This window comes from Carlito syrichta, unplaced genomic scaffold (genome assembly GCF_000164805.1).
Source record: "Carlito syrichta isolate Samal-C Ts95f unplaced genomic scaffold, Tarsius_syrichta-2.0.1 Scaffold67556, whole genome shotgun sequence".
NCBI classification, from domain to species: Eukaryota; Metazoa; Chordata; class Mammalia; order Primates; family Tarsiidae; genus Carlito; species Carlito syrichta.
In genome coordinates, this window is record NW_007011652.1 from 52,752 (window position 1) to 64,645 (window position 11,894).

Below are 11,894 nucleotides of genomic sequence, written 5' to 3' on the forward strand. Positions count from 1 at the left end.
AAAAAAAAAAAAAAAAATCAGGGAATATATGTTACTTTTCTAATTCAGACTTTTAAGAATAAATTTTGTAACTCAGACTCGTAAGAATGATATACATGGAAAAAAGCATTTCTCTTAGGGCTGACAGATGCTGGAATTTATTACTTTATATAATTCTGTCCTGTTTAAATATTTATGAAGAGCCTGATTAGTCCTACAACTGAGCATTGGACTTGCAAAGACACACCCACATAGGCCCTGGGCTGGGCGGCCAGGCGTGGAGTAGGAGTGTTTCCCAAGACCTCTGCTGGGGGGCAGCCCCACCACAAGGACGCCACCCCCAGCCATGCGTTCCCTCCCCACCATACCTGCAGCTGCCTGAGGAGCTTGGGGATCTGTCTGCAGTTCAGCTTCTGGCAGGCCTGCTTGTAGGCGCCGATGACCTCATCCACCGTCACGTTCTGGGCTGCAGGCACAGGGGACCCGGGCCTGTGACCCTCCACACTCTGGGCCCCTCACAGGCTCACCTCTTGCCCCAAGGCCTCAGCCAGCACTCACCTCCTCAAGCCCCCCACCTCCAAAAACAGACAGACTGAGCCCCACTCTCCCTCTGAGGCCCCCACAAGCCACCACTCTTCTAGGGACAGCACCAAGGCCCCCTGTCCACTGCCAGCACTGCTCTCCACACCTCCTGGTGGCTCTCTGTGCACCCGCACACAAATCTGCACAACTAACAGCTCACAGTCCTTCTACTCATCAGCTGTTGCCCCACTGGAGCCCAGGACAGGATCGCGGCTGTCTTGGTCACCACCATGTCCCCAGCATAGTCCAGCACAGGGCCAGGCTGAGACCAGATGTTCCACTTGCTAATTGTTTTGTTTTTGGATGCAAACACAGCCTCACTTCAACCCTATGAGGAAACAACACTCAGAGAGATAAGAACCCTGCTGGAGGTTTCTGGAGCTGGGATTTGAGTTCGCCTCTTGACACCAATGCCACAAGCCTCTCAGACGCCCCGCTCCCCAGATATTCTCTCAATGGCTAAACACTCCCCGACAGCCACGCAGGGCTGGGGACACAGAAGCAGTGAGAAAAGACAGGCCCAGCCTGGTGCCCGCAGGGTAATGGGCGGTGGCTCCCGGATGAATGGAGGCTGCCCAACCCACCAGCTGCATAGTCCCGTCCCGGGAGGCCCGTGGCCGTCACCTCAAGGAGGGCAAGGCCTGGTTTTCCATCTGCACGAATGTGCATTTCTGGATAGCTCATTAAAAAATGGAATTAAACACTAGGTGGCCTTTTGTGGCTGACATCTCTCACTGGGCATAATGACTCTGAGTTTCCGTCCCTTTATACTGCTGAGTAGTGATTAGAGGACAGGCCGCGTTTTGTTGATCCATTCACCAGCTGACAGACACGTGTGCTGTTTCCAGTTTTGGGCTGTTAGAGCTTGGATCTACCCCAAGGTGAGCAGGGAGGAGGGGAGGGCTGGGCTGGCTGTTGGAAAGATCTCCAGGGAGCAGAGTGAGGTGGCCACGGTGGTGACCGACGGGCAGGGAATGTGAGGAACAGGGCTTGCTGGCAGCCCTTCTGGAGCACGCTTACCCCACTGTCATTCCCCTGCCCCTGGGGGGCCAGCAGGAGCCCCAAGGAAGCTTCCAGGAACCATCTCCACGTGGGTGCCTCTTCCAGTCTCCTGCCGGGCCAGGGGCCAAGGAAGAAGAGCAGCCTCCCAGGGCCCAGGCGGCAGGCACCCGGTAGGTCTAACATCTGCTCCCAAACACCTCTCTCACCACAGTGCTAGGGCAGGTCAGCAGCCAGAGAAAGACGCCAAAGTTCAGGCCCATAGCAGCCTAAACACGTGGATCTGGCAGGAACTGGGAAGCTAAGCAAGGTCAGGTGCAGTTAGTACTTGGATGGGAGAAAGATGCTGAGGAGGCCAGCTGACAGCCTCCCCAGTGGTCAGGCCTGGTCCTGGCAGAGGAGCTGGGGTAGGAGTAGCGTTCCAGGAGTCAGGGGCCCCTTGTGTGGGCAGAGAAAGAGCTCACTGGCAAAGGCCCAGCCACTTGGTGGTCCCAGGAGTGGGAGACAGAGATGGCTCTGCCTGGGAAGGCAACCCTTGGGCCCAGAGCAGCTGCCTCCAGGAGTCCAGCCAAGCCATGTATGCCCTGGTCTTAAGGAACTGGGGTCTGTGAACTTCCAGGGAAAAAATGATCTCTTTATTTTTGCCAACTGAACTGAAAGTTAGCATTTCCTTCTTATTAACATAGGCCAAGAACAGAAAAAATAAACAGTGTTTAGCAGACCCTGCGACTCTCATCAAAGGACGTGACAGCTGTTTTCACATAAGTTACTGTGGATTTTGAATACTCAACACTGCTCTGAAAAAACAGCAGTCATTAGAACAGCCGCTATATCCTGTTACCTCACAGTCAATGAGGAAGAGCTTCACTAACTGGGTTTTAACTGGCATCCTTTGTAATCCTATTTTATTTTTTGCCTTTAAAAATCATTCTGGCTGGGTACAGTAGCTCATGCCTGTAACCCAAGTACTTTAGGAGGCTGAAGCGAGAGGGTTCCTTGAGCCCAGGAATTTGAGACAAGCCTGCAAAGCAAGACCTCATCTCTACAAAAATATACTAAAAATTAGTGGGGCATGGTGGTGGGGCACACCTGTAGTCCCAGCTACCTGGGAGGCAGAGGCAGCAGGATCGCCTGAGCCCAGGAGGTTGAGGCTGCAGTGAGCTGTGATTGTAAGCAAAACTCTCGTGCTAGTCAGCAGTGAGAATACACCTATGAAAAGCCACTGCTGCTCCAGCCTCAGCAACAGAGTGAGACCCCAACTCAGAAAAAAAGTCACCATTCTGAGAAGGGACCCGCAGGATCTACTTGATGCCAAGGGGAGAGAAGAGCTGCATTAGATGGACATTTGCTTCCTACAGAAAGAGCCCCCAGGCCCGGGCTAGGGTGGCCTGGTCCCATCAGATGGGATGCAGCAAGGACTGGTCACACGAGGGCTGCTATCATCACCAGAAGCCCTCAGTGTCTTGGATAGTCTATGGGAAACAAAAACTCATAAGCAACCTCTCAAACAGCTATCAGTCCTTTAAGTGTTCACCTCTTCCAGGAAGCCTCCCCTGACTGCCCAGGCTGGGTGAGGCTCCCTCTGGTTCCTGCAGCCCTGTTCACTGGGTTGCCACTGTCTGGGGATGGGTCTGTCTCCCCCACGGGATTGTGAGTTCAGGAGGCAAAGCCTAAGCTGTCTCAGTCACCATCGTGTGCCCGGCATGACCCAGCACAGCTCAGACTTACAGTGGGTATTAAAACCTCTGTGCTCCATGAATGGGTGGTAGGTGGAGGAGGGGAGGCCCTAGAAGAGAAGGAGGGCATGTGTCACCCCAGGGCCTTGTTCCCCCTGTCCAGCCCATCTTCCTTGAACTGGGCCTTAGTTTCTCCAACTTCAAAATGAAAGCAATAATCATCCCTGAGGTTTCTAATGATTAGTGTCTATGGGTATGGGTGTGCCGGGGCCAGAGACAGGTTTTAGCAAGTTCACTTTTTAAAATTTCTGTTTATTTAAGCGACAGGGTCTCACTACGTTACCCAGGCGGGAGTGCAGCAGCTTTTTACAGGTGTGACCCACTACTGATCAGCACAGGAGTTCTGACCTGCTCCATTTCCAACTGGGCTGGTTCACCTCTCCTTAGGCAACTTGGTGGGCCCACACTCCCAGGAGGTCACTATACTGATGCTGAGCTTAATGCACACACCCAACAGGCACAGTGCACATCCTGGGCTCAACTGATCCTCCTGCCTCAGTCTCTCAAGTAGCTGGGACTACAGGCGTGTGCCATCATGCCCAGCAAGTTCACTTTTCCAGCCCAAATCCCAAGTTTCTGAGAAGGAACAAGTAAACAAGCCTGACCAAATGGTCCAAGTTCATACAGCAAAGAAGACCCTTAAAAACTGCCACAGTTATTTTCAAACAAGAACTGGCTGGGATAAGGAGGAGGAGGTCTCACCTTATCAGGTATTTTAAAACTATATTAATGAAAGCCAGGTGCAGTGGCATGCACCTGTAATTCCAGCTATTCAGGAGCCCGGGAGTTCAAGGTCAGCCTAGGCAACATAGCAAGACCCTATCTCTTAAAAAAAAAACAACAACACAAAAGACTACACTAATGAAAGCAGTGGTAATAGAATAGACGGTTCAGATTAAAGAACAGAAAGATGAATCCAAAAGCAGACAAGTTTTTCTACGAGAACTGGATGCTGATTAAAGTTGGTAGGTTATATCGCTAGGAAAAAAACCAGCAAAATACTAGCTACTCTGAGACAGCCAGAGCTGACCATGTGGGAGGTGGGTGGCAAAATGAGATCCCTTCCTCATACCACATTTCAAAATGTATTTCGATGAATTAAACAGTTAAATATAAAGGCAAATGAAAGTTTAAAGTTGAAGAAAGCACAGATGAATAATTAAGTAACTTTGATATGGTAAAGACTATCTGAGCATGAAGGTTCAAAGACAGAACAGACTTAGCCATATGAAAGTTAAAATTCAGCCAGGCTTGGTGGCTCAGTCTGTAATCCCGCACCTTTGGGAGGCTGAGGTGAGTGGATTGCCTGAGCCCACGGGTTCGAGACCCGCCTGGACAGCGAGACCTCATCTCTACAATAAATAAAAAAATCAGCCGGGCGTGGTAGCGCATGCCTGTAATTCCGGCTATTCGGAAGGCTGAGGCGGAAGGATAGCCGGAGCCCAGCAGGTCGAGGCTGTGGTGGCCGGGAGCAGCCACTGCACTCCGGTCTGGGGGACAGAGTGAGACTCCAACTCAAAAAAAAAAAAAGAAAGTTAAAATTCGGTAAAGATTTGTTGTAACTAAAAGGGAAACCAAAATTGGAGGAGCAACCAGAAGCATAAGAAGAATTCGCCAGCCACAGAGCAGCCGGGACCTCAGGATTAGTCCTCCTGGCATCAATTTTCCCACAATGTCCCCAAGGCCTGACGTCATCAGTGAAGATATAGGAGAGAGTGTTGGGTGGCTCGGGAATGATTTAATATTAATAATTACATATTTATTTTATTTATGTATGAAGAAAAAAGAACCTGCACACACACATCAACTGAGATTTTTAAAAAAGAACTAGCAAACCCAAACGAAGAGTTTAACAAACACGACTGCTTAGAAATGAGACTAAATGTATTTAAATTAAAAAGAGCAATGTAAGATGAACTGGGAAGGTAAGAGTGAGCAGGCGGGTAGAGGTACCACACAGCACTTACGAGGTACTCACGCAGGGTCAGCACCCTCCCAAGCATGGCACATACCAACATGAAGTGAGTACCATCAACATCTCCACTTTAGGGGGGGGAACTGAGACACACAGCAGTAGTCCCACGGCTTGCCCAAGGCCGCATGGTGAACAGCCTGCACAGTAGGGAGCTGGGCCCTTAGACACGTCTGTTCATTCATGACGTTGAGGCACAAGACCAAGGCTCGTGAAGCCGGGACGGGGGAAAAGGCGCCTCAGAGCCCGTGGCGAGGCCCTCCAGGTCCGGGTCGTCCCACTACCCAGTCATCTCATGACCTGACCCTAACCCACAGGCCGTCACCACAGCCTCAGCAGCACCAGCAGGGAGCAAGGAAACGCTTGCTCACTGCCCAGCAGTGAGGGGCCGAGCCAGGGCAGGCAGCACAGCACCCCCAGGTGCCAGCCATGTGCACTGCGGACGGCTCTAACCTGCCAGCATAGCTCGACCTCAAGCGTGGGGGAGACCCAGGCAGCTGAGAAGGGAGAAAGCAGCAGCATGAGACGGTGTGAAGAGTGTGGGGTGACGCCCGCTGCCGCACGGCAGGGACCTGGAGCACCAGGCAGGAGCATGTGGCAGGTGTGACTGCAGAAACAGCTCTGAGCCACTAGACAATGCCCGTCACAGCCCAGAAGACCCCATGACATGCGTGGAAAAGGTCACGTGATGCCTAAGGTCCTGTTAAGCAGGCAGGAAGCAGTGATCTTTGAGGCTGGGGTCTCACAAAGAGATGGGTTCCCAGGATCCAAGGGGACACAGACATAGGACCCTCACTCCCCACACAGGGCCAGACACATCGGCAGCACCGCACCCCTCTGAGCACCCTGCCAGGATAAATCCCTGGTCTACAGCTGGGCAAGGGGAGCCAGGCAGCCAGACGGCTGCTCCTAGGAGGGGGAGGAGGGAGCCCACCAAGAACCCCTCAGGGCGGTATGCTGCCAGGGAAGCTAGGGCGGTGATGAGGGGATCAGCTGGAGCTCCGGGCTGGGTCCAAAGCACAGTGCTGTGTGGTGGTTATGGCATGGCTGTGGCTCAGGGGACCGGGACAGGGATTGTTGCCACCTCGCTCATACGTTCTGTGACCTAGGGTGGACTTCACAGCATTTCAGAGGCCATACCTGAAATATGGGGTCTCGATAAGTGGCTAAGCCACATGGCCTGGGGCTGAACCCTGGTTTCAACTCAAACCCTGACTGAGCAGAGTGATTTCACCTCGGTGCCTCAACTGCTTTATCCCTAAAATGGGCTGAGTGTAGCTAATGTGGTAGGCAAGGGAGCCTCCCTTGGCCCAGGGCACATATATACAGGCACCCACTGCTATCGGTGATCACACTCCTGTGTGTCTTCTCCCAGTGAACAAAGGCCATGCATGCATGTACAAGCTGGGCATGTGGTGCGTGTGGATCTGAAGCTCCAACCAGAGCAGGGGCTGGAATTCCGGTGGTGGTTGGGGGGGCTGGTGCGTGTGAGACAGGAAGAGTGTGTGCTTGCACATGCACATGCATTCAAAAGCGTGTGTTGGGGACGGGTCCGCAGGGGCTTGGAACAAGGCCCGCATTCCAACTCTTGGCCTGCCAAGGCTGTGACAAATGATCGCAGCAACCTCTGTCCCTCTTTGAGAGGGACACCTGTGGGGTCTCAGGAGATAGGAAATGTGACAGCACATGAAGTAGCTGGTACTAACAGCACAGTGCCAGCCAGTCAGCAGGAGTCACAGCTGGAGAAAAAGATGATGCTGATGCTGGTGTGGTGGCCACTTCCAGGGACCGGGAATTCTGTATAAAGCACTAGGCCGAGTACTTTCCATGCGCAGTTCCCAGTAGCCAGTGCAGCCACCCCAGGAGACGCCAGGACTATACCTCCATTGTATAAGGGGAAACCAGCTCAGAGAGGGCAAAACATTTGCCCAAGTCACAGAGCAGGAAGTAGCAAGACGAACACACGCCCAGACCTGTCGTGCTCTGAAACCAGAGCTCAGAGCACAGTTTTTCTCAGCTACCCTGACTGCCTGAGGGGGCGGCAAGGCTGGAGCAGAGATGGGGTGTGGGGAGCCCTGGCCCTGGGTGGGACAGTGCAAGGTGGGCACTCTGGGGAGAGGCACTGCTATGTGCCAGTGGGTGGCAGGACCTTGTAGTGGGCCGGTTCCCAGGGACAGGGTGAGGGGCAAACAGAGCCTGCCCACTCCTGCCGCTGTGGCCTTCACAAAGGAATTCAGAGAAACCTGATGCCGGGCATCAGATGACAGGCAGAGATGTCTGTCTGGCGTGCACACAGGTGCAATGGTACCCACGAGACACACAAGGACAGGCTGGGCACCAGGGGACAGCAATGACTCGGGCCATCCTGCCAGGCTAGAGCTGGTGGGGGAGACAGACACAGTCACCCGTGGGGGTCAAAACACCAGGAGGCAACACTGGGACGGGGGTGGGGCGCAGCTCTCAGAGGAGGGATGGGGAGGGAGGGAGAGTGTCTGGACAAGCCCAGAGGCAGGAGTATTTGGGCCTAGGCCCTAACAGCATGCTGACCTCAAGCTGGAGACCTTCTCATGCCACGGGGACCTATGAGGGCGAAGCTCACTCAGAAAACACCAGCTTGGAAGGGTTCGGTGGCTCAGCCTGTAATCCCAGCGCTTTGGGAGGCCGAGGTGAGTGGATTGCCTGAGCCCGCGGGTTCGAGACCTGCCTGGGGAACTTGGCAGACCTCATCTCTATAATAAATCAAAAATTAGCTGGGCATAGTAGTGTGTGCCTGTAGTTCCAACTACGTGGAAGGCTGAGGCAGAAGGATCACCGGAACCTAGCAGGTCAAGGCTGCAGCGGCCGGGAGCAGCCACTGCACTCCAGTCTGGGTAACAGAATGAGACAAAAAAAGAAAAGAAAAGAAAAGAAAACACCAGCCTGATCAGAGCGCCCAGCTAAGTCCAGGTCCTAACAAGTGCCCCTGCGAGTCCAACAGCAACCAGACTAATGATCACGTTTTGCAATGCAGGTGTTATTTTCTTATTCTGAAATGGACAGGAAGGAGCCAGAGGTGAGCTGGCAGAAGCCCAACAGCAGGCCCAACACACACCAAGTGCTGTCCCCATGCAAACAGAGCAGCAGGTAGTAGCCCTGCCCCAGGCGTGAGGGTGCCTGGGTGGGAACAGGCCCAGCACCAATACACACACGGGAGGGGAGCCGAGGGGGTCGCCACGGGGTAGCGAGCCAGTGGGCCTTGGTGAGGACTTGGCTCTCCTCTGCGGGAGAAGGAGCCCCAGGGGCTGGGAGCAGAGCAGCCACAGGATCCAGAATCCCTTCAACTCTAGGGAGGCCTGTGTTCTGTAGGAAGGGGCGGTCCTGTCGCCCTCATGGGGAGGGGACCCGACTGCGCCCCCAACAAGTGGGTGGTTGGAAACCGCACACCAGAAGTAACAAAGGAGTCATTCCCTGTCAAGTACCCTTCCCTCCTAGATGGTGACAATCTCACCTGCTCCTCAGTTTGGGCAGCTGAATGGCAGCCTGAGGAAGGACAGGGAAAGGGCCCCCTAGTGTTCCGAGCCCCGGCAGAGTTGACATCTGCAGCCACAGGCCCACGCACTCCCTGCCTGGCACCCTGATGGCTACATCTTGTACTGTTTGGACCCCACAAAGCCCCCCAGTCACCTCAAGAGACATCCTTTTATTATCCCTCTTTCAGGGTCAAGGTTCACAGAGATAGAAGAAGCAGAGACAGAACCAGGTCTGATTTGACCTTAAACACAACAGCAAAGCAGTACCAAGAGTTGCGATGTTTTTCTTTTTATTTTTTGTAAGAGACAGGGTCTTACTATGTTGCCCAGGTTGGAGTGCAGAGGCTATTCACAGATGCAGCACCCCTACTGATCAGCACGGGAGTGTTGACCTGCTCTGGATCTGACCTGAGCCAGTTCACCCAACCTTAGGCAATCTGGTGGTCCCTGGCTCCCCGGTCACCATATTAATGTCAGATTCAGTGCTGACACCCGATCAGCATCACACACTGCGGCCCAGAGCTCCTGGGCTCAGGCGACCCTCCTGCCTCAGCCTTCCCAGTAGCCAGGACTATGGTCGTGCAGCACTGCACCTGGTGACTCTTAAGGAGCCACGTGGCAAACCGTTTAAGTTTTGCAAGACACAGTCCCTATCGCAACTACTCAGTTCTGCCTTTGTAGCATGAAAGCAGCGAGAGAAGGTGTGTAAACAAATAAGCATGAATTTGTTTGTTCAAATAAAACCTTATTTAGACTCAGGCGGCTGACTCAGGCTGTGGTTGATATGGACTGTAGTTTGCTGTCTTGGACATTTCTAGAAGGACATACAAGAAACTAGGTGGCTGTTTGTAGGAAGGTGATGCTGAAGGAGAACAAGGGAAGATACTTTTCTCTACATCTTTTAAAAAATATTTATTTATTTTTAGAGACAGGGTCTCACTCTGTCACCCAGGCTGGAGTGCAGTGGTGAGATTTCAGCTCACTGTAGCCTCAGCCTCCTGGGTTCAGACGATCCGACCCTCCTGCTCTTGTCTCCTGAGTAGCTGGGACTACCAGCGCATGCCACCACACCTGGCTAATTTTTTAAATGTTCTTTTGTAGAGACAGTCTTGCCCAGACTGGTCTCAAACTCCTGGCCTCAGGCAATCCCCCTGCCTCAGCCTCCCAAGGTGATGGGATTACAGGTGTGGGCTGCCACACAGCCTATTTATTTTTACTGATACAAAATTGTTCACATTTATGAAGGACATACAGTATTTTGATACATTCATATAATGTGTAGTGGCCAAATCAGGATAGTTAGATGTCCATCACCTCAAGCACGTCTCATTTTGTGTGTGCTGGACCTCTAGACTCTTTTTTATGTCTTTTGACGGCTGAGGCACACACAGGAACAGTCATACGCAGCATAACAACATTTCAGTCAATCATGGGCCATGTATACGACGGTAGGTCCATGAGACTGTAACACCGTATTTGTGCCTTTTCTATGCTTAGATACACAAATACCACTGTGCTGCAACTGCCTACAGCACGTAGTACAGTGTGATGCCGTGCAGGTCTGTAGCCCAGGAGCAACAGGCCACACCATCAAGCCTCGGGGTGCGGTGGGCTCTACCATCTAGATTTGTGTAACTCCATGATGGTCACACAAGGGCAAAGCTGCCTAAAGACACGTTTCTCAGAATACACCCCTGTCGTTAAGACTGCACCACTAATTTAAAAATTCATACATTACCTCATCAACAAGGGTACCTGCATAGTGAACATTTGTATGCCTAGTCCTGGATTGTACCCTACACCTTTAAAATAACAAACAGACAAATATTCACACCTTAAGGTAAGAAAAGCCAAGGCCCCTGCCCTGCACAGCCCCTCATGTCTGCCTGCCCCCAAGGCCACACCCCTGGTGATGGTACTAACTCAGGGCTCCCTTTCCAGAGGCCTGGGCGGGGACGTCAACAGGACTTGGCGCAGCAGAAGTGGGCCGGGGTTCTAATCCCCACTCCACTAGCTCTGGCCTCTGCCTCACTGCTGTGCCAGCAGCACCTCCCTCTGGAGGGCTTAGCCAGCTCACGCCCCTAGCCTGGGGCACTGTGGCCTGCCCACAGGAAGCCCTCCCACCCCACCACGAGTTATAGTTATGCCTGCATGCCCATCCGACCCCACAAGGTGGCATCATCACCTCTGCCCCTTTTTCCGTTAGGAAACTGAGGCTAAGGCAGAGAAGCCACCAGTGGGGAGTGTCACGGCAGGCGGTGGCCTGGCCCATTCAGGAATCCGGCGCTGGGCCCCTCTACCGCAGGACCCCCAGGCCATCTGTGTTCCCAATACTCGAGCTCTGGGGAGCACTATCCGCCTCGAATCTGCCAGCGGGCTGCACACCCTCGAGGTAGGAGCCTGGGGCAGAAGGCTCTTGGGCCATCCGCCCCAAGTCCGTCAATCTCCGCAGCTCCTTTGGCAAAGACTATGGGTCCGAGAACAACCCACCCCTGGGGAGCGCAGCCTTGGTGTGGCATCTGCGAGGACCAGCTGGCCTGAGCCCAAACAGCACAGTTACCATCCTGACTCCCTGCGGAACCTAGCGTGGTCACCCACGATCCCTAGGCAGGACTGTCTTGCTGCCTCCATTTCCTGCTGTCCTCCCCCACAGGCTCTGGCCATTGATGGGTGCTCCATCCCCAGCCTGTCGCAGGACTGTAGGGCCCAGGAAGGTTACAGAACCAGCCACAGCCAGTCCCAGGGCCCGTGCAGGAGGAACTGTCATGAAAGAGGAGCTCTCAGCCGGGCTTGGTGGCTCAGCCTGTAATCCCGCGCCTTTGGGAGGCTGAGGTGAGTGGATTGCCTGAGCCCGCCTGGGCAGTGAGACCTCATCTATACAATAAACCAAAAAATCAGCTGGGCGTGGTAGCGCATGCCTGTAATTCCAGCTACTCAGAAGGCTGAGGCGGAAGGATCGCCGGAACCCAGCAGGTCAAGGCTGCAGTGGCCGGAAGCGGCCACTGCACTCCAGTCCGGGCAACAGAGTGAGACTCCAACTCAAAATAAAAAAAAAGAAAGAAAGAAAAAGGAGCTCTCTTCCCACTGGGGGAGCTAAGGTTGTATCCCATTTCCAAA

General features: G+C 53.4%; 1 protein-coding gene across 1 annotated transcript in view; it reads right to left on the minus strand.

Annotated features, from left to right (window-relative positions):
• PPP1R37 (protein phosphatase 1 regulatory subunit 37) overlaps positions 1–1,230 on the minus strand; it is a 9,970-nt gene extending 8,740 nt beyond the window's left edge. The window contains 2 exon segments of the mRNA XM_021709246.1: positions 348–445; positions 1,146–1,230. Coding sequence (XP_021564921.1) covers positions 348–445; positions 1,146–1,230 — 183 coding nt within the window.
• Between the last annotated feature and the right edge of the window lie 10,664 nt (positions 1,231–11,894).